The 27,564-nt window shown below is 43.0% G+C and overlaps 1 protein-coding gene across 1 annotated transcript; it reads right to left on the bottom strand.

The window, feature by feature from the left end:
- Window positions 1-924: 924 nt before the first annotated feature.
- On the bottom strand, window positions 925-15,561 carry SDE2 (SDE2 telomere maintenance homolog). The gene is made up of 7 exons (XM_025397651.1): window positions 15,395-15,561; window positions 11,476-11,593; window positions 9,369-9,480; window positions 8,880-9,049; window positions 7,371-7,491; window positions 4,033-4,522; window positions 925-1,655 (listed from the first exon to the last, which is right to left on the bottom strand). Exons 1-7 carry the CDS (start codon window positions 15,512-15,514, stop codon window positions 1,434-1,436), a joined length of 1,353 nt encoding a protein of 450 aa, XP_025253436.1. The 5' UTR covers window positions 15,515-15,561; the 3' UTR covers window positions 925-1,433.
- Between the last annotated feature and the right edge of the window lie 12,003 nt (window positions 15,562-27,564).

Raw genomic sequence — 27,564 nt, 5'->3', positions numbered from 1 at the left:
TCATAAAGAGGATATTTTCTGACCTCAATGGAATTAAAAGTAGAAATCAGCAACAAATGTTTGCTAATCAGACAACCCACTTTTGATAATCCATGGGTCAAAGAATTATTCAGGGAGGAAATCAGAAAATAATGAGGCTGGGTGTGGTGGCTCACACCTGTAATCCCAGCACTTTGGGAGGCCAAGGTGGGTGGATCACCTGAGGTCAGGAGTTCAAGACCAGCCTGGCCACTGTGGTGAAACCTCATCTCTACTAAAAATACAAAAATTAGCTAGGCATGGTGGCTGGAACCTGTAATCCCAGCTACTCAGGAGGCTGAGGCAGGAGAATCACTTGAACCCGGGAGGCAGAGGTTACAGTGAGCTGAGATTGCACCACTGCACTCCAGCCTGGGTGACAAAAGTGAAATTCCATCTCAAAAAAAAAAAAAAGGGAAAATTAGAACTGAATAATAAAAATACAACATAAAAAGGAAAATTAGAACGGAATAATAAAAATACAACATAATAAAATTGTAAAGTCACAACTAAAGTAATGTTTAAAGGAAAATGTATAGCTTTAAATATGTATTTTAAGTAACGTCTAAGATCAATGACCTAAGGCTCATCTTAAGGAACTAAAAAGATCAAAGGAAACTCAAGCTAAGTAGAAGAAAGAAAATAAATCAATTATATAAACAATTGAGAAAAATAAAACCAAAGGTTGGTTCTTTAAAAGTTAGGCAGGTGTGGATCATGAGGTCAGGAAATCGAGACCATGCTGTCTAACACAGTGAAACCCGTTTCTACTAAAAATACAAAAAATTAGCTGAGCGTGGTGGTGTGCACCTGTGGACCCAGCTACTTGGGAGGCTGAGGCAGGAGAATGGCGTGAACCCAGGAGGCGGAGCTTGCAGTGAGCCAAGATGGCACTCCAGCCTGGACGACAGAGCAAGACTCTGTCTCAAAAAAATAAAAAATAATAAAACATAAAAAACAAGTCAGATTAATAAAACTGATAAACCCCTACCCAACCTGATTAGGAAATTACCAGTATCATAATGAAAAGGAAATTATCAACACAGCCCCTACAGACATTAAATGGGTAAGAAGGGACCATTATAAATAAACTTGTCTACAAATTTGATAACCTGGGTCAAAAGGATAGATTCCTTGGATAGATTCATTACCTAAATGACACGAGATCAAACCAAAAAATGTGAATAGCCCTATATTTATTAAGTACATTATAGAAAACTAGACAAAGAAAATTTAAGGCCCAGATGGTTTCAGACGTTAACTCTATAGACACCTAACAAGGAAAAGGGATAGTTAGAATTGGGTTACTAAAAAGTTAGCTTTTAATATCAACAGGAATACTGGTCAAGAGTCCACATTATGCAGGTTATAAATGGTAGACACTATAAAGCAATAGGAATCAGCTCTGATGATACTCATTTTTTCTTTCCTTTCAAAGGCTTGGCAAATAAAGCCGGGTCAATTTGCTCCTTTGCTAGTCCTCTGACAGAGAAGAGTCTTGCTGCCCGCTCCTGCAGAGTGCCCCCACATTTCAGTCCAAGGGCTATCAGTTCACATTTGAGCTTCTCCAAACCCAGCAACTCCAGTTCTGCAACAGAGCTGAACGCCAATAAATCTATAGTTTCCTTATCAATAACCTGGGGGAAAAAAATAAGAAAGTATTTAAAACAGGCTTCTTCCTCTGAATAAAAACTCTTTAACTGTCGCGTACCTTTTATTTCTTGAGAATTTTTCATTTAATTTGCCATATCCTGCAACTGAATTTTAATCATCCATCCACATGTTATTCCGTAAGTATTCTCAATATACATAAAAACTAATTTTTCATCTATACATTTAGAAAAAAGCATTCAGAACAGTAACAGAAGTATAGCATTCCCAAACAGATTTTTAATATTGCTCTTTCTTTTCTGATTTTTCTAGTAAAAATCTAAACAGTAAAATATAGCCAGCCTATCCCCACACTATTCCCACAGAAAAGAGTAGGCACTCCTAAAAGCTTAATGAGAATCCCACGCTTCTGAATCTATTAATTCCATAATCTTAATGCTTTCCATTCTAATTGAGTAATTAAGACTAACTGTCAGAGCTCCCCCTTATATAACAAACTCAAATGCTGTTCAATAGACTCGCAACTGTTCTACCCACCAAGTGCCTTTATAGACTTTAAGACAAAATTAGCCTGTAATCCCAGCCCTTTGGGAGGTGGAGGCAGGTGGAACACTTGAAGTTAGGAATCCGAAACCAGCTTGGTCAACATGGTAAAACCCCATCTCTACTAAAAATGCAAAAATTAGCCAGGTGTGGTGGCACGTGCCTGTAGTCTCAGCTACTCCGGAGACTGAGACAGGAGAATCACTTGAACCTGGGAGGTGGAGCAGAAATCACACCACTGCACTCCAGCCTGAGCAACAGAGTAAGACTCTGTGTTAAAAAAAAAAAAAAAAAAAAAGACAAAATTAAATACTGCTAATGATACCTTGAAAAGAATGAAAATGTTCATCTTTGGATGATTTTTAAAAACTATATTCGGAGAATAACTTTCTCTTACAGTTTTAAAATACTAAAGAGCTCTGGAGACACACTCTATCTTTCTAGTTGATCTTTGTTTTCTTAATAAAGCTATTTTGTTAGATTTCTGGGAGTTAACCTTGGCTTATTTGTGACCAAATTCTAAAATACCACTTATGTGTGTTTAAATAATCACACCTGGTTGTTAGGAATACAGCAGCTATTACTACAACATCAAGAACAAAACTCCATGGCTAACATTGAAAAATATCAGGTTTTATCCTATGATTCCTTTTTTATTTTTCTAAGACTTCAGTCCGGATAAAGCTCTTATCTAATGCATACACGTAACATAAAAATTACATGCTTACAACTCCAGAGACTGTAAAGCCCTTAGCATAAAAAAATTCCAATATTCTCACCAGAAAGGGCAATTTATGCATTTTTATTTACTGGGGGTAGGGGAAGGTGCTGGCTAAACGAATGGTAGGTTTTGTGTTTATCGAAGGAAATTAAGTAGTTTAGGTTTCACCTATTCTAAAAAGCAAACCATTAGATCAAAGAACATCAGAGATTTTTGCTGGAAGCCAGTCCATTGTAGACAGTGAAAAACCAACTTTTTGAGAGAATGAAATAAAAATGCCTTTTTTATTTTATTATTATTTTTTGAGATGGAGTCTCACTCTGTCGCCCAGGCTGGAGTGCAGTGGTACAATCTCATTATCTCGCTGCAACCTCTGCCTCCCAGGGCACAAGCAATTCTCGTGCCTCAGCCTCCTGAGTAGCTGGGATTACAGGCATGCACCACCATGCCTGGCTACTTTTTGTTGTTGTTGTATTTTTAATAGAGGCAGGGTTTCACCATGCTGGCCAGGCTGGTCTCGAGCTCCTGACCTCAAGTGATCTGCCCGCCTCGGCCTCCCAAAGTGCTGGGATTACAGACATGAGCCACCGCACCTGGCTGAAGATGCCTTTTTTAAAAGGCTGACTGTGGGTACTTAAGATTTAATGATACATTTAAAAGGAGAGGTTCCTCTTCTATAAAAGAGGTCTTCACATTCAGCTGAAACTATTGTTCAAACTATCCTCACATTAGAAAAAGCTGAGTAGCAATTTAGTGACAGGAAAAATGAGCGCATTTCATCAAATCTAAAATGCCATCGATCGTAATATACTCTTGTTCATGTATTACTAAGAATAAACAATACCAATTAAGTTATATGTTATACACATCTTAGACATGCTAAAATGTAGAAAACATGCATCTTACAATTGATACAATATGGAATCAAGGACACCACCTAGTGGCAACATACTATAAATGCCAGAGCTTAAAAAAAGTCTTTTGGGGAACAAGGCAAGCTTCACCATAATCCGTACTTCTTAAAATCAAACAAGCCTTTCACTAAGCAGCTGAGGAGGAAAAGCGTATTTTCATTTTAATGACTTATTGTGGAGATTAAATTGATTTAGCTCTAGATATCAACCCCAAAACATACTTACTGTGTTTCCTAGCTGGCTTTCCTGCAGTTTGACAACGGCAACGTTTTCCCTTTCTTCAGGTGCTACCTCGGCAACTCTTTCCCCATCAGTCCTTTCTTTTGTCTCTTTATCCTTACTCAGTCCAGCCCCAGTGGGTTCCTCTTCTATGAGTTCTTTAGTCTCTGCCTTCTTCTCCTGGGTCTCTTCTGTTTCTGTAACTATCCTGCTTTCCAAATGCTCTTTGGACTCCCCCAGCCCAGCACATAAGTCTTCCGAAATATGCCTCCCAGAGTCAGTCACCGGGATCTGCAGTTGTTCCGGTGGTCCACGGTCTGTATTCACTACTCTCGCCCTCTGAGTACTGGGAAATTTGGCTGCCATCTCAACACCATCGCTGCCAATTTTTGGAGCATGGAAACCCATTCCTGAAGTGCTTGGTGTTTCTTCATTGTCATCATCTGAGCTCTCAGAGCTGGACCCTTCTGCAGTCTCTAGTCCCTCCATGCCCAACCTGTCAGAAGCAACAGAAATATTTAACAGCATTTGTAGCTTCTATGTAAAGTAAAGAGTTGGCTGGGCACGGTGGCTCAGGCCTGTAATCCCAGGACTTTGGGAGACCAAGGCAGGCAGATCACAAGGTCAGGAGTTTGAGACCAGACTAGCCAACATAGTGAAACCCCATCTCTACTAAAAATACAAAAATTAGCTGGGTGTGGTGGCACGCACCTATAATCCCAGCTATTCAGGAGGCTGAGGTGGGAGAATCACCTGAACCTGGGAGGCAGAGGTTGCAGTGAGCTGAGATCGCGCCATTGTACTCCAGCCTGGGTGACAGAGTGAGACTCCGTCTCAAAAATAAATAAATAAAGCAAAGAGTTATAGTTTGTTCAGGAAACAGAATCTGTTTATGCTAGCTTGAGATGAAGAACAGGTACATTCAGGAAAAAGATATTCCAGAGCTTATAAACAGAAGGAAAAAATTTCAATGAGACTGGAACCAACTGTCCCAAAGATCCAAGAGGATCTCCTTTCTAAAGTTCTGAATCTCTAAAAGCAAAATTGATTTTGCTTAGTTTTTTTCCGCCATATTACATTAACTTCAACAGTTGGAAATTAGATAAAATAATAGTTGGCCAGGCGTGGTGGCTCACGCTTGTAATCCCAGCACTTTGGGAGGCCAAGGTGGGTGGATCACAAGGTCAGGAGTTCAAGACCAGCCTGGCCAATATGGTGAAATCTCGTCTCTGCTAAAAATATAAAAATTAGCTGGGCCTGGTGGCAGTGCCTGTAGTACTAGTTACTCGGGAGGCTGAGGCAGGAGAATCACTTAAACCCAGGAGGCAGAGGTTGCAGTGAGCCGTGATCACGCCACTGCACTCCAGCCTGGGCCACACAGTGAGACTCTGTCTCAAAAATAATTAATAATAATAATAATGATAATGATAGTTATAAAGAAAATCCAGCCGGGCGTGGTGGCTCACGCCTGTAATCCCAGCACTTTGGGAGGCTGAGGTGGGTGGATCACTTGAGGTTAGGAGTTCAAGGCTAGCCTGGCCAACATGGTGAAACACCGTCTCTACTAAAAATACAAAATTAGCCAGGTGTGGTGGCACATGGCTGTAGTCCCAGCTACTCAGGAGACTGAGGCAGGAGAATTGCTTGAACCTGGGAGGTGGAGGTTGCAGTAAGACGAGATCATGCCACTGCACTCCAGCCTGGGTGACAGAGCAAGATTCTGTCTCAAAAAAAAAAAGAAGGAAAAGAAGAAAATTATTCGGTGTTGCTCCTTGACTTGATTGGTGAAAAAAAATATAAAGAAAATCCTAGGAACAATTATTCTGTTTTATAGAGGTGTTGCCCAATAATAAATATTAAAATACACACACACACACACACACATTTATAAATCCTATGCGTGGGCTGGAAGCAGTGGCTCACGCCTATAATCCCAGCACTCTGCGAGGCTGAGGCGGGAGGATCACCTGAAGTCAGGAGTTTGAGACCAGCCTGGGCAACATGCCAAAACCCTGTCTTCACAGAAAAGTGCAAAAACATCAGCTGGGCGTGGTGGTATTCGCCCTAGCCCCAGCTACTCAGGAGGCTGACATGGGAGGATAGCTTAAGCCCGGGAGGTCAAGGCTTCAGTGAGCCGAGATCGCGCCACTGCACTCCAACCTCAGCAATAGAGTGAGAACCTATCTCAAAAAAAAAAAAAAACAAAAAAAACCCCAATGCTTTATTAATAATTACTCAAACCCAGAAATTACCCAAATGTCTACCAAATGGAGACTGGATAAACAAACTGTGGTACGTTCATACCATGAAATGATACTGAGTAATAAAAAAGAATGAACTACTGATACATACACTACCATGGATGAATCTCAAAAGCTTTATATTAAGTGAGGGAAGCCAGACACTAAAGGCTATATGACATCCTAGGAAAGACTAAACCATAGTAACAAATATCACACTGGTGACCAATGGTTGCCAGGGTCTGGAGGTGGGAAAAGGGACTTAACTACAAAAGGGCACGTGGGAACTATTTCAGGTCATTAAAATACTATCTAGATTATGGTGGTGGTTACATGACTACATAGCATACATTTTTCAAAAGTCATAGAACCAATCAACCAAAAAGGGTGAATTTTGCTATATATAAATTATACCTCAGTAAACCTCATCAAAAAAAAATACAAACCACAGGTAGTGTCACCACCCTTTCTCTCAGGAACATTTAATTCTCATTTCAAAAAGAACAAACATTGTATGCTGAACTCACAGTGTTATATGATCTTTGATTAATAATTATCTGTTTATCCCCAAAGGGGATAAACTTATTTTTAAGAACTTGGCCCAAGGGAAGTCACTGGCAACAAAGAGGACCAACTAGAGGGACAAGAGAACTATCAGAAAATGAACAAGAAAAAGTACTACTGTGCTTTTTACCCTCAAGTGCGAAAGTGGTGAAGAGAAGTCTGGCAAAGTGACCAGACCTCAATGACCGCAAAAAACTACAGAAAACAACCAACTGGAAGTACAGCTTGATTTCCACCTAGAATTTCTAAAAGTTAAACCCCTTCAACACCAAAAAAGTAATTCAAATATAAAGCTATTTTTATGTTTCAGTGTAAGGTAAAAATTCATCCTTTACATTCAATTAACGGCATTCACAGCAGAAACCATTACTGCAGTATGTACAATGTGACAATCACTGAAACCTAAAGCCTGAAGCACTCTGGAAATTTTCTGAGCTCCCATCAAACATTACACAAAAATGTGTTTGTGCCAGATAAACAAGAGAAAATGTCTCATATCAGTCCTCAAAGATCAGTTGGGAATGAAAGTGAAACACTTACCAGAAGCATCTCCTCTTTCCCGCACTGGCTCCTCTGTCTGTTTTAGATTTGGTAGGCCATTGTCGTTTCCGATTCTCACTGATTTCTGCTGAAACCATCTTGCTGGAGGCAGCCTGCATACCTAACCAGAAATTTAAACAACTCAGTTTCTACTATAGGGACTGAGTTTAAAGAAATTATAAATAACATGGATTGCAAAAAGAGCTGCAATCTACAGTTCTAGATTTAAATTTCTTAAGATACCAACATTTTATACAGTTAATCCCAAATTTACACAGATTTAAAATAATAAACATTCTAGTCTAGAAGCAGATTTTTAAGGCACCATTGCACAATTCATAACTTTTGAGACTGACAAGTTCATACTTAGCCTTCGCCAAACCTAATTATTTATTCCTGTGTTAGTTATTTGCATACACTTGTCTTTTTCCTGTTATGTCATAACCTTTTTGATGGAAAAAGATTGTTTCTTATTCAATTGTTCCCATGCTAAGCCTGCCATAATGTTTTGGATGCTAAAAACAAAAGTTAATGATAGGCCGGGCGCGGTGGCTCAAGCCTGTAATCCCAGCACTTTGGGAGGCCGAGACGGGCGGATCACGAGGTCAGGAGATCGAGACCATCCTGGCTAACACAGTGAAACCCTGTCTCTACTAAAAAAAAATACAAAAAATTAGCCGGGCGTGGTGGCGGCGCCTGTAGTCCCAGCTACTCTGGAGGCTGAGGCAGGAGAATGGCGGGAACCCGGGAGGCGGAGCTTGCAGTGAGCCGAGATCGCGCCACTGCACTCCAGCCTGGGTGACAGAGCGAGACTCCGCCTCAAAAAAAAAAAAAAAAAAAAAAAAGTTAATGATAATCATTCACATTAAGAACTGACCTAAAACCGGCAGGAAATTCTTTGAGGTCTAGACATCTTCTGAAGACTTAGCTCATCTCTAAATACAAACAAAAATGTTCTTACCTGGGGCCCATGACCCAATGGAATTCAGGGGTTAAATATGCCAAATGTTTGCTGGGCATGGTAGCTCACGCCTATAATCCCAACACTTTGGGAGTCCAAGGCGGGTAGATCACAAGGTCAGGAGTTTGAGACCAGCCTGGCCAACATGGTGAAACCCTGTCTGTACTAAAAATATGAAAATTAACCAGGCGTGGTGGCGCACGCCTGTAATCCCAGCTACTCCGGAGGCTGATGCAGGAGAATTGCTTGAACGTGGGAGCCGGATGTTACAGTGAGCTGAGATCGTGCCATTGCACTACAGCTCTGGGTGACAGAGCAAGACTCCATCTTGGGGGAAAAAAAAAAATGCCAAATGTTGTGTGTGCTCTTTTTTAAAAAATATACTGTGTTCATTTTTGAGGATAAAAGTTCCAAGGTTTTCATCAGATTCTCAGACATCTGTAACCTAAAAAAAGCTTAAGAACTGCTCTTTGTGTGTAGTGTAGAGCAGTCTGAACAGCTGGCTTCAGGGGTGCCAGCTGAACACACTAAAGAATCCTCATTCTCACCTTTGAGGACAGAATCCTCCAGACGCTCAGCCATCTCATGGCACTGCTGCTGGTAGTCGGGGCTGGTGAAGCAGTGCTTGGGTTCTACAAGCTTCCGCTGCAGTCGCTCCAGCCGCTTCTGCTCCTTTTCAGCCTCTCGCTCGGCTTGTTGTTTTACCCATTCAGCCATTCTGGGGATGAGGGAGGAAGAGATGTAACTGAATGGATACATTACATATACACTTTTATATATAAAATGTCCCTGATGAATTAATGCACTTGCTCATACTGTGATAATTCTCTTAGAATGGTACGCCATGTTTACTACTAGCATATGATACTGATCTTAACTAAATCCCAAAGATAATTATTAAATTATCAAAAAGGTTAAATCTGATAATAAATTCACATGTAAATATTTTAAGTTTCCATTTCCAATATACATGGCATATGTATCATCACTACTGATAGGAAAGTATCAAAAAAAACAAACAAAGGTGGGCATCCTACGCTTTTTCATGATTGACATCACGTAGTCTCCTTCCACTGAGATCCCGACAAGCTTCTCGATTGGTTGTCTTCTCAATTTGAGCACCAAGTGCTCGGAGCATAGATCCAAAACCTGAACAGATGTATTTGGAGAAAGCAGGTTAAAATGTGTTCAAGGATGAATAAAAGCAGAATTTGTGAAAACAATCTATATCACAAGATTAACAATGATCTCTACTTTTTTTTTTTTTTCTTTCAGAAAAGATGAACATCAAGGTTCTAATTCAGGCAGCGAAAGTAAAAGAACCTCATGCCTTTCACCTTTCATTTTATAGTTCTGAGATAAAATACCTAGCCTTCCCAAATCTAATTATTTATCCTTGTGTTAGTTATTTGCACACAGGTATAATACCTGTACAGCTAGAATACTTAAAAAGCTTTACCCAATGACAGATACACCAAGATTCTCAGATTAAGGACTTAAAAAGTATATAGTGAGATTTTTCAATGAGTTTAGAAGGAAAGGCAATTTTAAGCTCTCACTGGCTGATACGACATGCTTCATTCACTCATTTTTTTTCCCCCTAAGAGATGGGGCCTTGCTCTGTCACCCAAGCTAGGGTGCAATGGCTTGATGCAATCAAAGCTCACCGCAGCCTTGAACTCCTGGGCTCAATAGATCTTCTTACCACAGCCTCCCAACTTGCTAGGATTACAAGCGTGTGCCAACACACCTAGCTTTTTTTTTTTTTTGTAGAGACCACGGTCTCACCATCTTACCCAGGCTAGTCTCAAACTCCTGGGTTCAAACAGTCCTCCCACCTTGGACTCTCAAAGTGTTGGGATTATAGTTGTGAGCCACCACACCTGGCCACATGCTTCATTCTTTTTTTTTTTTTTGAGACGGAGTCTCACTGTGTTGACCCAGGCTGCAGTGCAGTGGCATAATCTCGGCTCACTGCAGCCTCCACCTCCCAGGTTCAAGTGATTCTTGTGCCTCAGCCTCCCAAGTAGCTGAGATTACAGGCGGGTAACACCACACCTGGCTAATCTTTATATCTCTAGTAGAGACGGGGTTTCCCCATGTTGGCCAGCCCTGTCTCGAACTCCTGACCCAGGTGATCCACCCACCTTGGCCTCCCAAAGTGCTGGGATTACAGGCGTGAGCCGCCATGCCCAGCCCATGCTTCATTCTTAATGACACGATTTTAAACAGCTGGATACAGTCTGAGATGTCAGCTCTCTGAAAACCAAACCAAATCACTGTAGATTTTGAGAACGCTTAGGGATCACATGTCACTACATTAGGAGAAATACCAACAACTGTTTATATTGTTTTTGCTTTCTCATTTTCTTTCTTAGTAGTTGTGTTAATACAAACAAAACCTTAATCTGCCTCAACTTGTAAACAATTGTGTTTCCTAAGGTAACTTTAGACTTCCTTTAGAACTGTAATAATGAGAGAAAATTCTGATTAAAGTGGAAGGAGATTTAGAAAAACAAAAACTATTTATTCAGCAAATTGAACAGAATAATGGCCATCTCTCTTCATTTAATTTTCCCCCAAGTTTTAGAGCCTAGGTTCCCTAAGAGCTATCCAGCTGAAGAAAGTGGGAATAGTATCATACAATATTTCCTCCTCAACAAAAATAAAAGACAGCCTGAGCAACATGGCGAAACCCCATCTCTATAAAAAACACAAAACTTAGCTAGGCATGGTGGCGTGTGCCTGTAGTCCCAGCTACCAGGGAAACTGAGGTGGGAGTATTGCTTGAGTTCAGGAGGTCAAGGCTGCAGTGAGCCATGATCACACCACTGTACTCCAGCCTGGGTGACAGAATGAGATGGTATCTCAAAAAAAAAAAAAAAGAAAAGAAAAAGAAAGAGAGAGAGAGAGAAAGAAAGAAAACAAAAGAATAAAAGAGAAAATGTCCAAAATCAGGTTAAGTAAATAAAAGAATTCATAAGGCAAAACAATATTGGCATACTAAAGAGACTAAGAAATTTGTTAATTTAATACCATGGCTAAAGACAGCAAATGTCAGCAGCAGAATATAAAAATAAATAAATAAAAATAAATAAAGACTACAAATGTGCTACAACTAAGTAGTCAATGTTCACGTCCTACCTCCTTTTCCACCACAAAGTCTGGGTTCCAAACTATAAACAGCTCCATGCTGCACTGTGTCACTGCTGTTAATGAGTGCTCCATTGCATTTCACAAAGAAGTTTTCCACTGGAACATCCTAGAGACAAATTTGGTTTTTTAATGCCTTCGATGAGATAATAATCTAAGTTTGTTACAAGGCGGGACCTAGCTGTCTTTTTATTACTCTGGTTACAACAGTGGGTGTTCAATTAATATTTGTTGAATTGGAAATGTCAACTACTAGGAGAAAAAAAGTCATTTCACATGATGCATTTTGGGTATAAATTTTTCCCAATATTACCTAATTATCACACATAGAAGAAACTTCAGTCTTTTCGGTGAAAACAAAAACTGCTTCTTCTTTGATAGGTAATCTAAGTCAAGGTAGAAGACTATGCAGGACTCAGATTAAATAACTGTGGAGGTCCCATTTTCTGACTTTCTTAAACAGGTAAAACTAAATTGAACATCAAAAGTAGTCCTCAATCCTAAAAAGTACAGGTAGGAATAAGAAGTAGAGAAGGAAGGAGTCAAGAGTATGGTTTTTAATAAACCAATATAAATACACCATGGGAGACATAAAAACATGAAAAATGAGCAAAAATGTGCAAAGTTGTTGAAGATGCTGGGCAGCCCCAGATTCTGTGGAGCTGCCCCAAAGCCTACATGAATCAATACTCTCAGCAGTCCTGTAACCCAGTAAAAGCCCACTCTGGACCAAGGAAATACAGAATTACCAACCAGTACCAGGCTGGTGGATGTATGGAGACTGAGCTATGTGATTATAGTTCTCTACCACAGTCACTGCCCAGCCAGGGCAGAACAGGTGGAGAGTTGGATTTATGTTATCTGGGGTTTTCCTAGGCAAATATAACGGCGGGAGAGAAGAGCACGGGAGCTCAGCTCAGGCTATTTGCAATGAGGTAACATGAAGGACTATTCTTGTCTTTAAAATACTTTATACTTTAACTGTTGTAAACATTAAATGAGATATGTAATACATTTTGTATCTATTTAATGTTTATACATTAGAAGCCTTCTGTATGTCTAATGGGTAGGTATTTCTAAATAATTTTAAAAGATATTAATATGAAGGCAGAAAGTATACACCAAGGAAATTATGTACACTTCATTTTCAAACAGAATGGCTTATTAAACAAAACAACTGATCAACAAAATTGCATTTTCTACGTTAAGATTCTTGTCAATGACGTCACGAGCAGAAAAAAGGATACAACATTTAGACTCAATTTAACTGTTTTTAACCATTTGTGCATTGTAAAGTGCTTCAAACACAAATTATCATGTGTGTTTTAGCACAATCAGCCTACGGCTATCAGAGATAAACCTGTCAAACTTATTCACTGCAACGAGGGTAACTGCACACCAGGAGTCATGGGTATCTCACCAACACAAAGAAAGGAGTGTCATTACAAGATTTGGGGCTAGGGTGGGGTTGAGGTGAAATTTACGTCAAGCAGTGTTTAAACACGTTCAAAATAAAACAGGACTGTATATAAAAACATCAACATCAGCTCTGGATTGTGAAGGCTCCTCTTTCCTTGGAAACTACAAATTTAAGATAAATGTGGAAAGTTGTGTCCAGAAACCCTTAATGGGAAGCTCTGTCCTGGGTTGGAAATCAAGAATGCTTCTCCACAGGGCAAGAGTGGGAGGGTTCACTCTTATCGAGAGAACTTCAAACAGCAAAATTCCTTAGATATTATTTGGTTTTTGAGACCAAGGCTTCTCAGTGAATAAGAAAGCAGCAGACCTTCATGGGGGTCATTATGACATTATGACATATCACCATTTCCTGTTAACTCTGTAGCTGTACATCGGTGTAGTGTGGGGGTCACAAAAACAAACATAAATTTTGCAGCTGGCTTTATTTGTGTCTGTTATCCCAGCCTGATGAAAAGCAGGGCAGATTTTTATTTTCTCAGTGGGAGTTAACACTAACTTCATCATGTGTCAGAACAGTTTTGTTTTTAAAAACATAGGTGTGAACTTGAGCTATTCTTATTTGTTCCAGTATCTCATCAAATACTCTTTTGTGTTTCTATTCATATTTGCTATGGTCATGTTTCTTAAGTTTCTGACTGAATCCACTCATTTATATTTCTTTTTTTTTTTTTTTTTGAGACCGAGTCTATCTTTGTCACCCAGTTTGGAGTGCAATGGCTCAATCTTGGCTCACTGCAACCTCCACTTCTCAGGTTCAAATGATTCTCCTGCTTCAGCCTCCCGAGTAGCTGGGATTACAGGCGCCTGCCGCCACGCCTAGCCAGTTTTTGTGTATTTTTAGGAGAGATGGGGTTTCACCATGTTGGCCAAGCTGGTCTCGAACTTCTGACCTCAGGTGATCTGCCCGCCTCGACCTCCCTAAGTGTTGGGATTACAGGCGTGAGCCACCGCACCTGGCCTATTATTTCTTGCTTCCGATTTAAAAATAATTATTTCCAACATACCTCATGATTAAGATCCTATTTTTTCTGGTTTCACTTTGGTCAATTGTCAGCAAGTTTGAAAACTGTACTCATAGGCCCGAAAGAGTGGCTCAAGCCTGTAATCCCAGAACTTTGGGAGGCTGAGGTGGGAGGATCACCCGAGGTCAGGAGTTCAAGACCTGGCCAACGTGGTGAAACTCCGTTCCTACTAAAAATACAAAAATTAGCCAGGCATGGTGGCGGGCGCCTGTAATCCCAGCTACTTGGGAGGCCGAGGCAGGAGAATCGCTTGAACTCAGGAGGCGGAGGTTGCAGTGACCGAGATGGCGCCATTGCACTCCAGCTTGGGCAACAGGAGTGAAAATCCGCCAGTGGGCGGGGGGCAGAGAGAGGAGAAAAGAAAACTGTACTCATGAGAAAAGAATTATTTTCAAAAGAATTAGAATGCAATTATTTTCATGGTCAAAAACAGTTGTGCTTACAGTTTTTAGACTGGATTACAGAGCAGGAAGGAAAACATGGAAAGTGAAAAGCCGTATTATTTGCAAACACACATTGCTTCTTCACGGAATCGATCCAAGTCTCTTAAAAATCTGGTTTAGACTGCAGCGTTAACATTTGTTAAGCTTATAAATAGTAAGCAGAGGAAATAGCCGAGGAAAGCACGGATGAGGTGCGGAAAGAACAGAGTTCTAGATCAAGTGCCAACATTAAAATTAGATTCAGGGAAACCACTAAATTCTTTTGACAACTGAATAGGTTCAATATCTTATTGCTGGTAAAAGCTTACTTACTTGAGAGTTAAGTAAAAGCGCACGTGTAACTTGGGAAGTCCCTGGTAGGTTTCCGCAAATGTGCATGGACAAGTAAGACCATCAAATGATTAGTGAACACTTCTACATAACAGGCCCTAAGAACCCAGGCTCTCAACAGGACACACGTGTGAATGAATGCTTGGTCACAACGAGTGACCAGAAGAATCAATTTTCCTCCCCAATCATCCTTTGGCCTGGGTTCGGATATGACATACTTCTCCAGGCTGGGGCTTAACAAGGCTGTGTGATAACTGAACAAAATACACGTCACATAACCACAGTAAGAAGGTGAAGACTGTAGCCTTAAAAATCAGCCTGCCCAACTGCCAGAAGACCGTTATATTTACGGATAAAGAAAGAGAAACAAAGTATTTGTAACTGTGAGCCGGACTAAGTGCCTCTAACAGTTTTTTTCTCCCTCTTGGTGGGGAGGCAAACCACCACCACAAAAGAAAAGGAAGCTCTGAGTAACAGTTCGAAGCACCTTAACACTGAGGAACTCTCAGCCTCAACAAGTGAAAACCCCAGAGAATAGAGGTACCCGCCCCTCCTCCTCCGGACAGACCTACTCCGCACCCAGCGCTGCCACCTGTCTGCCTCTTTCTCCTTCCTAACAGGAACCGAAATCCTCACCTGATCTTGGCAGTGCCGGTGGATAAAATCACGGACGGTGCACCGAGCCGAGGCACACCGCACCGCCTTGCACCCGAAGCCGGGGCCGCGAATCCACACCAGCCCAGCGCCTTCCGCCATATCACCAACTCCCCGAACCTCTAGCCTCCCTGAGACACCAGGCGCCGCAACTCGCCCGGCGCATCTTGATGACGCGAGCGTCTCCCAGCGCCCCGCCCCTCACGCTTCCATTCGCTCCTCCCCTCCCCTGGGGCTGGTCAAGTGAGCCGGGCGGCCGGGCGGCGCGGGCTGGGGGAGGGGAACAGGAAAGGCCTGGCGGAGGCCGATAAGGCCGCAGAGCACTGGGCGAGGCGTTGCCAGGAGAAGTTGCTAGGGCGGGGCTCGAGGGACCGGCTATAAAAGGTTGGTGCTGGGTTAGGTTTCGAGCTTCCTGGCCATAAGCGATAAGGCTGTAACTAAGCTCCGCCCTGTGCCGTAGGCTTTGGCCCTTTTCCTCACATCTGTGTAGTTATTTTTGGGTCGCGGAGAATTGTGGCCCAAGAAAGCTCTGCTCCTTGGGAGTGTGGGGAGAGAAGCTGCAGTCCCGGAAGCGGTTTTAGGGGGCCGCTTCCTTGGCCTGGAGGAGCCCCCCAACCCGAGGGGACCAGGGAAACGACCCCCAGGAGGCCCCCAAACAGTGGCCCGCGTGGTTTCTCCTCCAGGTTTACAGAGCGTTCTCTTCCCCTCCAGAAACAGCCAACCTCCGGGTTTCTGCCTGCCACGCACGGTTTATTCTTATTTCCGCCTGTTTGTGCTCTGCGTTATCTCCACTTAAGCTCTGTTTTCAAAATATTTCACAGCAAGTGGGCTCTTGTGAAAGGCAGTGACAGGAGTGACGTTTATAGTCATGCTGCTTCAAAAAACCCTACCATAACTTTTATTCTGCACCATGGAAACACTCGGACAGATTTGCATAACGTAACTTTAAGGCTCAGGGAATCTGAAGGAGTCCCTTAATATTTAATAGGCTGAGATTATGGTATTTCTAAAACCCTGAACAATTCAAAAGCCACCAGTGTGAAGATAGGAAGGTTATTAGGAGATATCTGTGCCTCCTAAACGCAAATGCATCGGCCCACAGAATTGCCTTCTCTGCTGTTAAAATGCTTGGCAAATGAAACTCCTAGCTGAGTGGGTAACAAGAAAAAATTCAGAAATCGTTTAGAGGTGGCAGTATGTGCGAAAATGGAATTTCAAGGCCTGGGAAGTTAATAGATTCAGTGGTCTTTATTTCACACACGAGGGAAAGTTGGGGAGAGAAAGGGCCTCCATGGGGATGCCAGTAGATAAAGAAAAATTACAAAAAAAAATAAAAATAAAGATAGATTGTACCGGCCAGGCGTAGTGGCTCATGCCTGTAATCCAGCACTTTGGGAGCCTGAGGCGGGCAGATCTCTTGGTCAGGAGTTCGAGACCAGCCTGACCAATATGTTGACACCCCATCTCTACTAAAAATACAATAATTAACCGGGTGTGGTGGCGCGTGCCTGTAATCCCAGCTATTCAGGAGGCTGAGGCAGGGGAATCGCTTGAACCCGGAAGGCAGAGGTTGCAGTGAGCTGAGATCGCGCCACTGCACTCCAGCCTGGGCGAAAGAGCAAGACTTGTTTCACAAAAAAAAAAAAAAAAGATATATTGTACCTAGGAAGCAGTATTTTGGAAAGGTGGTGCCATGGCAACCCTGGGGCGTGAAGGTGTCGCCAGGTACTTGTAAGCCATCCACACTCCAGAAACCTCAAGTTCCTCTGCAGTTTCCTCCCCAGCTGTCTGTCCTCTGGGTTCCTGAAAAAGCAATCTACAGATCTGAGCCTTAAGCTGCTTCTTTTTTTAATTTGTGATTTCTTCCTTCTGGGGATCAAAAATGACTATTTCAAATAAATAAATAATTTTTTTAAATGACTATTTCAAAGGTCTGAGATCCTACAAGTAACTGTGTAAAGATCAGTTTGGGTTTCCATAACATTTCTGTATCAGGATAATGCTTTGTATCTTGTAAGGAATGATTATGGTTAGTCTTTTCTTTCTTTCTTTCTCTTTTGAGACCCTTGCTCTGCCACCTGGGCTGGAGTGTAGTGGCGCAATCATAGCACACACAGCCTTGAACTCCTGGGCTCAAGTGATCCGCCACAGCCTCCAGAGTAGTTGGAACTACAGGTGCACGCCACCACACCTGACTAATTTTTAAATTTTTTGTAGAGATGGGTTTTTCACTAAGTTGCCCAGGCTGGTCTTGAACTCTTGGGCTCAAGAGATCCTCCCGCCTCACCCTCCCAAAGTGCTGGGATTACAGGCGTGGCCTGCTGCGCCTGGCATAAGTAGTACTTTCCAGTAAGGAAACTCCACATCATTTATTACTAACATTATATATGGTCCTCATAAAACCTGATGTCTCAATGGAATTTTTCACTTTTTATCCCTCTGTTGCATTTAAATTTATGTTAAAGAGTCCCAAGTATTGAATAGGTATTTGTCATTTAAAATATGAAATAACTATTGATATTAGCTTTTTAAAGACACAAATTTCCAAGCAATATATAATTTGTTCTTCAAACTTCAAAATGGGCCTGTAGTACCATGACATGTACAGAGTAGACATTAAGTAAATATTAGTTGGATACTTGATGGATTACTAAGGTAGTAAGTTAATTATCCTCAATGTACATATGATGAAGTATATTTTGCACTAATGTGGCACAATCTGTTCTAAGGATGCAGAATTTAACTTGGATTGCTATTAAATTCCTTTAAAGAATGGGGAAATTGAAGCATGTAAAGTTAGGGCTGTGGCCAAGAACACAGTGCACATCAGTGAAAAAACAAAATCTGGAAAGACAGCTATTAGCTGGGTTGCTAAGGGTGTGTGGTAGCCTCCAGTTGACAGTGCTATGTGGCGGGGCTGGTCAGTGATTATGGAAAAGAGCCAACTGCTGCTACCTTTCCCACCTGGTGATGTCAGGTAGGGAAGGCACAGGAAGGCACGTGTATGGTTGTAACAACTAAATGGTGAGTGGCGGAGGGGCCAGTTCCTCTATTGTCTACATAGTGTGGCCATGCTCCTAGGACTATATTTGGTGTGCTTTCCAGTAAACCACACTGGCTTTGTTCCTGCCTATGTTCTCCAGAAGAATGCTCTGGCCACACATTTGCCTTTTGAGGACTGGTTCTGCTGCTGTGAGAGGGACACTGTGAGGGCATCTTGAGGCAATGTGGAATAATTGTTCACTGCCAGGAAATGACGGCATCAGACAGACAATGTTTGTGTGGCAACCCATGACAGGGGCTCAGTTGAGCCAAATGTCATGCTGGTCTGCAAGAACAGGAAGCAGAACTGTATGCTGGCAATTTCCATAAACAGCAGCCACACTCCTAAACTAGTGAATCTATATCCATGTGTGACATACAAGTCGCACTTCTGTGTTTTCAGCCATGTTTGTGTGCAGAGAGGAAAGGTGGTTGCTAATACCTTATTTATGACAAAAGATAATGGGACAGGCTGACTCCTGTGCCGGAAACACAAAACTGCCATAAACTCCCAAATTGGCAAGTGTCGCCTTATAGATGGCTCCAGCCTCAGGGACAATGAGGTCAGCTCCTAGGATGGAAAAACAGCATCTGGATGAGAGCTGTGTAGTCCACAGCAGGTGGTGGATAGTGTGGGAGGTGGAGCCTGAAGCAAGCCCCAAGATGCTGGCTGCCAGGGAAGGCACAGCTCCGCCCTCCTTCCTTATTGGATGGAAGAAAACAGGACAATGGTGAGGTGCAGTTGAGAGGCAGAGAAGGGTTGTGTTCAGCACTGACACTGGAAAGGAGCATGAGAGGGCAGAAAAGAACACTAGGGTAGAGGTGCAGAGCAGAGATAAAAAGCTGGCCTCACAGTCAGTGCTGAGTATAGAAGCCCACCTCTTTGTAGTATCAGCAAGACAAAAGGACCGTCCTTCAGAGTGGACTTCCACCAATAAATTCTATCACTCCCAGTTGCTCTAGATATTACCTTGCTTGCATCATCATGACAACACTAGCTTATGAAGTCCTACTGGTTATCATTACTCTTATCATCACCATCAAACAATGTTGTTTCATTAAAAAAATAATTTCTATATTATTCACTGTACTAAAACTATAAAGCAAAACTAGCGTAGTGCCTATCTTCCAGAAATTTAGTATTTCAGTACTAGAATTTTTTTCAATATTGAACTTGATTTCTCTCTGGTCAATAAAATCCATGATCCTGTTTGAATTCTGTATAGCCAAGCATTTCAAAAGGGGATTTTCTTGCTGGAGAAGCCTTTGGGGGTAGTTTAATTAGTTGACATTAGTGTAATGTCAGTCTATTAGGGTTTTCCAGAGAAACAGAACCAATAGGATGAATGGATGGATGAATAGACAGATAGATCAATAAATACAGGCCGGGCGCAGTGGCTCAAGCCTGTAATCCTAGCACTTTGGGAGGCCGAGATGGGCGGATCACAAGGTCAGGAGATCAAGACCATCCTGGCTAACACGGTGAAACCCCGTCTCTACTAAAAAATACAAAAATCTAGCCGGGCGAGGTGGCGGGCGCCTGTAGTCCCAGCTACTCGGGAGGCTGAGGCGGGAGAATGGCGTAAACCTGGGAGGCGGAGCTTGCAGTGAGCTGAGATCCGGCGACAGAGGGAGACTCCGCCTCAAAATAAATAAATAAATAAATACATACATACATACATAGATAGATAATAAGGAATTGGCTCACATGATTATGGAGGCTGACAAGTCCCGAGATCTGCAGGGTGAGTTGGCAAGTTGGAGACCCAGGAGAGCTAATGGTGTAGTTCCCACAAGAAGGCCAGCAGACTGGAAAACTAAGAAAGAGTCTATGTTTTAGTTCAAGTCCTCAAGTCCAAAGGCAGGAAAAAGCTGATGTCTCAGTTCAAAAGGAGTCAGGTAGGAGGAGTTCTTTACTGGGGGAAGTGTCAACCATTTTGTTCTATTCAGGCCTTCAACTGATTGGATGAGGTCCACCTACATTAGGGGAAGCAACCTGCCTTACTCAGTCTACTGATTCAAATGTTAACCTCATCCAAAAACACCCCACAGGAACACCCAGAATCATGTTAGACCAAACATCTGGGCACCTGATGGCCCAAGCAAGTTGACGTAAAATTAATCATCATATCCACTAACTGAGTATATTTGATAAATAAATAACTTTTGGCTGGGCACGGTGGCTCACGTCTGTAATCCCAGCACTTTGGGAGGCTGAGGTGGGCAGATCACTTGAGGTCAAGAGTTCGAGCCTGGCCAACATGGCGAAACCCCCTCTACTAAAAGTACAAAAATTAGCCAGGCATGGAGGTGCATGCCCGTAGTCCCAGCTACTCAGGAGGTTGAGGCACAAGAATCGCTTGAACCCGGGCGGCAGAGGTTGCAGTGAGCCGAGATTGCACCACTGCACTCCAGCCTGGGCAACAGAACGAGACTGTGTCTCAAATAAATAAATACCTTTCATTATTTTATTTAAATTTAGCTGTGCAACCAAAGAGGAAATGTTATTTTGAAAATAGAGAGGGACTGACTAAAAATCAAATGCCTCTTATTCCCCAGATGTTTTGCTGTGTGAACTCAGGAAGCTCATCTGACTATTTTACACATTTGTTTCTGAATGGTTGAAGAAGAGTTATGACTATGACTATTGGTAGAATTTACCTATCTACCACAGGATGTGGCCAGACTTCCAAATTGTGAATCCTTTGAGATTTCTTTTCTTTTCTTTTCTTTTTGAGATAGAGTCTAGCTCTGTCACCCAGGCTGGAGTGCAGTGGTGCTATCACGACTTACCGCAAGCTCAGCCTTCCGAGGTCAAGTGATTCTCCTGCCTTAGTCTCCCAAATAGCTGGGATTACAGACGTGTGCCACCACACCTGGCTAATTTTTGTATTTTCAGTAAAGATGGGGTTTACCATGTTGGCCAGGCTGGTCTCGAACTCCCGACCTCAGACAATCCACCTGCCTCGGCCTCCCAAAGTGCTGGGATTACAGGCGTGAGCCACTGTGCTCAGCCTTCTTTGAGATTTCTAAGATAGAAGGTGTTGTGCTCTATCAATTAAAAAGTCGGGGGCTGGCCGGGCACCGTGGCTCACGCCTGTAATCCCAGCACTTTGGGAGGCCGAGGCAGGCGGATCACTTGAGGTCAGTAGTTCGAGACCAGCCTGGCCAACATGGTGAAACCCTATCTCTACTAAAAATACAAAATTAGCCGGGTATGGTGGTGCACGCCTGTAATCCCAGTTACTTGGGAGGCTGTGGCAGGAGAATCGCTTGAACCCCGGAGGTGGAGGTTGCAGTGAGCCAAGATCACACCATTGCACTCCAGCCTGGGCAACAAGAGCAAAACTCCATCTCAAAGGAACAAAAATGCCAGGCACGCTGGCTCGCACCTGTAATCCCAGCACTTTGGGAGGTCGAGGCAGGCGGATCAGGAGGTCAAGAGATTGAGACCATCCTGGCCAACATGGTGAAACCCCGCCTTTACTGAAAATACAAAAATTAGCTGGGCGTAGTGGCACGCACCTGTGGTCCCAGCTACTCGGGAGGCTGAGGCAGGAGACTCACTTGAACCCAGCAGGGGGAGGTTGCATTGAGCCAAGATCGCGCCACTGTACTCCAGCCTGGTGACACAGCAAGAAAGAAAGAAAGAAAGAAAAAGAAAAAGAAAAAAATAAATTAAAATAAAAAGTTGGGGGTGGAAGCTGAAGTAGGAGGATCACTTGAGCCCAGGAGTTTAAGTCCAGCCTGAGCAAAATAGCAAAACACTGTTTCTGAAAAAAAATTAAAAAATAAGAGAATATAAAAGGTCAGGGGTCACTGGGCAATTGAATTAGGATTCAGCTTTGAATAAGTTTACCAAATTTATTTGAATAACCCAGCATTCTGGTTAACTCACCTATCTGGAATACATTTTTGTTTTTTTGAAACAGGGTCTTGGCCAGGCATGGTCACTCATGTCTGTAATCCCAGCACGTTGGGAGACCAAGGTGGGTGGATCACTTGAGGTCAGGAGTTCACAACCAGTCTGGACAACATAACTAAGCCCCATCTCTAATAAAAATACAAAAAGTAGCCGGTTGTGGTGGTGCACATCTGTAGTCCCAGTTACTTGGGAACCTGAGGCAGGAGAGTCTAAGGCTGAGGTTGCAGTAAGCTGCGATCACACTACCGCATTCCAGTGTGGGTGATGGAGGCAGACTCTGTCAAAGAACGAGAGGAGAGGAGAGGGGAGGGGAGGGGAAGGAAGGGGAGGGGAGGGGGGAAAGAGGGAAAGAAAGACGGAGGGAAGGAAGGAAGGAAGGAAGGAAGGAAGGAAGGAAGGAAGGAAGGAAGGAAGGAAGGAAGGAAGGAAGGAAGGAAAAGGAAAAGAGGGTCTCACTATGCCACCCAGGCTGGAGTGGGCAGTGGCCCACTCAAAGGTTCACTCAGCCTCAAACTCCTAGCCTCAAGCAATCCTCCTGCCTTAGTCTCCCAAGTAGCTGGGACCACAGGTGTACACCACCACATCCAGCTACCTTTTTTATTTTTAATTTTTTTTGTAGAGACAAGGTCTTGCTTTGTAAATTTTAAAAACATTTTTATAGAGGTTTTTTATAGAAGCTGGACTTGAACTTCTGGCTTCAAGTGATCTTCCCACCTCAGCCTCCCAAAGTGTTGGGATTATAGGCAGGAGCCACTGTAGCACCCTGAAAAACATTTTTAAAAAGTAAAAATAGAAATAAGTGCAATGGCCTCTGAACAGTTAATGTCTGTATATTTTCTTGTAGAATTCTAGGCCCTTCTTGTTTTAAAAAATATTCTAGGCCATGCATGGTGGCTGACACCTGTAATCCCAACACTTTGGGAGGCTGAGGTGGGATAATCACTTGAGTCCAGGAGTTCAGGACCAGCCTGGACAACATGGCAAAGCCTTGTCTCTACAAAAAATACAAAAATTATCTGGGCAAGGTGGCACACACCTGTGGTCCTCAGGAGGCTGAGGTGGGAGGGTCACTTGAGCTTGAGAGGTTGAGGTTTCAGTGAGACAAGATTGCATCACCGCACTCCAACCTTGGTGACAGAGCAAGACCCTGTCTCAAATAAAATAAAATAAAATAAAATAAAATAAAATAAAATAAAATAAAATAAAATAAAATAAAATAAAATAAAATGAAAGATTCAAAAGTAGATTCTATGGTGGGCTGCTTGACCGTCTGCAGAAAATTAGTAAGGAGATAGGAACAGAAGAGAACAAAATGGGGGCTGCAAGAGGCTGGCCTGGGGACAAGAATGAGAAATAAGAGCTGCCTACCAGAGTGATTTTATTTTATTTTATTTTATTTTATTTATTTATTTATTTATTTTTTGAGACAGAGTCTCTCTGTCGCCCAGGCTGGAGTGCAGTGACACAATCTTGGCTCATTGCAACCTCCACCTCCCAGGTTCAAGTGATTCTCCTGCCTCAGCCTCCTGAGTAGCTGGGATTACAGGCACCCGCCACTGGACCCAGTTAACTTTTGTATTTTTAGTAGAGATGGGGTTTCACCATGTTGGCCAGACTGGTCTTGAACTCCTGACCTCAAGTGACCCGCCTGCCTCCGCCTCTCACAGTGTTGGGATTACAGGCGTGAGCCACCGCCTGTATTTAAAGACAAAAATCAGGCCCGTGTGGTGGCCCACGCCTGTAATTCCAGACCAGGAGTTGGAGACCAGCCCGACCAACATGGCGAAACTCTGTCTCTATTAAAAATACAAAAAACTAGCTGGGTGTGGTGGTGCATGCCCGTAGTCCCAGCTACTCCAGAGGTTGAAGTGGGAGGATGGCTTGAGCCTGGGAGGTCAAGGCTGCAGTAAGCCATGATCATGCCACTGCACTCCAGCCTGGGTGACAGAGTGAGGCCCTGTCTCAAAAAAAAAAAAAGAAAGAAAAGAAGAAGAAGAAAAGAAAGGAAAAGGAAAAAGAAAGAAAGAGAGAGAGAGGAAGGGAGGGAGGAAGGGAGGAAGGAAGGAAGGAAGGAAGGAAGGAAGGGAAGGAAGGAAGGAAAGGAAGGAAAGGAGGGAAAGGAAGAAAGGAAAACAAAATCAACGCAGAGAAGGAACTCCAAATCACCATCATTGGGGAAAAGATTGTATTGGGTCAAACAATGCGACGCACCACAATAGGCCCTAAAGGGATTCCCATATCCCGAGTCTAATAGAAAGGCTCAGTTATGTTCAGTGTTTTCTAGTTATGATGACAAGGCAGCACGAAACACATTTTAGAAAAAGCTGGCCAAGCGTGGTGGCTCATGCCTGTAATCCCAGCACTTTGGGAGGCCGAGGCAGGTAGATCACCCGAGGTCAGGAGTTCGAGACCAGCCTGGCCAACATGGTGAAACCCCGTCTCAACTAAAAATACAAAAATTAGCCAGGCATGGTGGCAGGCACCTGTAATCCCAGCTACTCAGGGGGTCGAGGCAGGAGAATTGCTTGAACCCAGGAGGCAGAGGTTGCAGTGAGCCGAGATCGCGCCATCGCACTCTAGCCTGGGGGACAAGAGCGAGACTTTGTCTCAAAAAAAAAAAAAAAAAAAAGGAGAAGTTCACCAAAAAGAGAAGAATTTTGAATATTCGTGAATTTATGGGTTAAACCCTAACAGTCAGGGAACTTCAGCTATCCATTTGCTATTCTGGATAGCTTTCTAAAAGTTCCAGACAGTGAAGGTCTTAGCTGTTTAGGCACTCCTCCAAATATTTTTAATTTTTATTTTATTTATTTATTTAAGACGAAGTCTCATTCTATCATCCAGGCTGGAGTGCAATGGCTCGATCTCAGCTCACTGCAACCTCCGCCTCGTGGGTTTATGTGATTCTCCTGCCTCAGCCTCCTGAGTAGCTGGGATTACAGATGCGTACCACCACGCCCTGCTAATTTTTTGTATTTTCAGTAGCGACAGGGTTTCACCATGTTGGCCAGGCTGGTCTCAAACTCCTGACCTAAGTGATCCACCCACTTCGGCCTCCCAAAGTGCTGGAATTACAGGCGTGAGCCACTGCGCCTGGCTGATAATTTTTATATTCTAATGTATTTCAGATAGGGGGTAAGACAAGCTGCTTTACGTACAAATAAACAATTTCCTCCTTGTTAGTATAACGTGACATTTAATTAAAATACATCACTTTTCTTTTTAATTACCTGTAGCCTTTGAATACAGACAACCTACGTCATTCTGGATAAGAAGGTAAGGATAGGAATGATACAAAAATTCTCTCATCTTCCATAAATTAGTAGAGGGTTTTCCTTTGAATATTTATGAGAATTCTAGAATCCATGTATCTGGGCTATGTAAAGGATTCATAAAGAACATGAAATGCATAGTCACTGTCGAAGTCCTCTGGACATTGATAAAAGGAAAGGAATAGGCCGGGCGCGGTGGCTCAAGCCTGTAATCCCAGCACTTTGGGAGGCCGAGACAGGCGGATCACAAGGTCAGGAGATCGAGACCATCCTGGCTAACACGGTGAAACCCCGTCTCTACTAAAAAATACAAAAAACTAGCCGGGCGCAGTGGCGGGCGCCTGTAGTCCCAGCTACTCGGGAGGCTGAGGCAGGAGAATGGCGTGAACCCGGGAGGCGGAGCTTGCAGTGAGCTGAGATCCGGCCACTGCACTCCAGCCTGGGCGGCAGAGCGAGACTCAGTCTCAAAAAAAAAAAAAAAAAAAAAAAGGAAAGGAATAATGCGCATGATATGCTGCTTTTAGGAGATGAAACAAATATATATACAGGCTCCAGATTCTATGAAGGTTAAATCAGAGCAGTATCTCCCAAACTGCACTCCAGAAAACACTAGACCACAATGCACTGTTAGAAAAGAATTTCATTTTCAAATACATTTGAGAACATTCCTGTGTTAGTCTGACTTGGGTTGCTATAACAAAATACCATACCAGGCCAGGTGCAGTGGCTCACGCCTGTAATCCCAGAAATTTGGGAGGCCAAGGTGGGAGGATCACTTGAGGTTGGGAGTTCAAGACTATCCTGGCCAACATGGTAAAACCCTGTCTCTACTAAAAATACAAAAATTAGCAGGGTATGGTGGCGCCTGCCTGTAATCCCAGCTACTTGGGAGGCTGAGGCAGGAGAATCACTGGAACCCAGGAAGCGGAGGTTGCCGTGAGCTGAGATCGTGTCACTGCACTCCAGCCTGGGCGACAGAGCGAGACTGTTTGAGAAAAAGAAAGAAAGAAAGAAAGAAAAACATACCAGGTAACTTACACAACAGATATTTATTTCTCATAGTTCTAGAGACTGGAAAGTCCTATGATCTAGGTGCTGGCAGATTCAGTTCTTGGTGAGGGCCCTCTTCCTGGCTTATAGACGGATGCCTTTTCGCTGACATGTCCAGATGGGGGAGAGAGAGAGAGCGAGAGCACGCGAGATGCAGTCTCTACCTCTTCTGATAAGGGCACTAATCCCATCATGAGAGCTTCATCCTAATTTCTGTAACCCTAATTACCTCCCAAAGGCTGCCTCTCCTAATACCATCACACTGGGGGTTGGGGCTTCAATATGTGAATTTGAGCCAAGCATGGTGGCTTGAGCCTGTTATCCCAGGAGGCTAAGGCAGGAGGATTGCTTGAGGCCAGGAGTTTGAGGTTGCAGTGAGTTATGATGGTGCCAGTGCACTCCAGCCTGGACAATAGAGTGAGACCCCATCTCTTTAAAAAAAAAAAAAATTGAATTTGGCAGAGACACAAACATTAATTCTGTAACAACTCCCATACCATATGCCCTCTTTCAGAGATTCACGAATTAACATAATAAAAGCCCTGAGAAGTTTTGTTTTCTTTGTTTAATCCAGTATTTTGCAAACTTATTTGACTATGGAACTTCTTTTCAAGTCACACCTAACAGTATGCCCTAAGATTGGTATTCAAAAAAGTCTGAGATTGAAGTAAGGAACTATAGGTTAACTACAGAGTTTCTAAACAAAAAACCAGAGATGCAGATTACAGAGGCACTGCCTTCAATTCCTTAGTATATTATAGAGCTCAGTTCTTTTCTTTTCTTTTTTTTTTGAGACGGAGCCTCACTCTGTCACCAGGCTAGAGCACAATGGCAAGATCTCAGCTCACAGTAACCTTTGCCTC

This window comes from Theropithecus gelada, chromosome 1 (genome assembly GCF_003255815.1).
Source record: "Theropithecus gelada isolate Dixy chromosome 1, Tgel_1.0, whole genome shotgun sequence".
NCBI lineage: Eukaryota > Metazoa > Chordata > Mammalia > Primates > Cercopithecidae > Theropithecus > Theropithecus gelada.
The sequence above is the reverse complement of the archived record's forward strand: the minus strand, read 5'-3'. Positions and strand labels throughout refer to the sequence as shown.

Excerpts from the sequence above, each read along its gene's own strand:
- SDE2 (XM_025397651.1), bottom strand. The coding sequence starts at position 15,514 with ATGGCGGAAGGCGCTGGGCTGGTGTGGATTCGCGGCCCCGGCTTCGGG. Across the intron at positions 4,523-7,370 it reads GGAAAGAGGAGATGCTTCTG|GTTGGGCATGGAGGGACTAG; the intron begins GTAAGTGTTTCA and ends TGCTTCTGACAG. Across the intron at positions 1,656-4,032 it reads AAAGCCAGCTAGGAAACACA|GTTATTGATAAGGAAACTAT; the intron begins GTAAGTATGTTT and ends TTTTTCCCCCAG.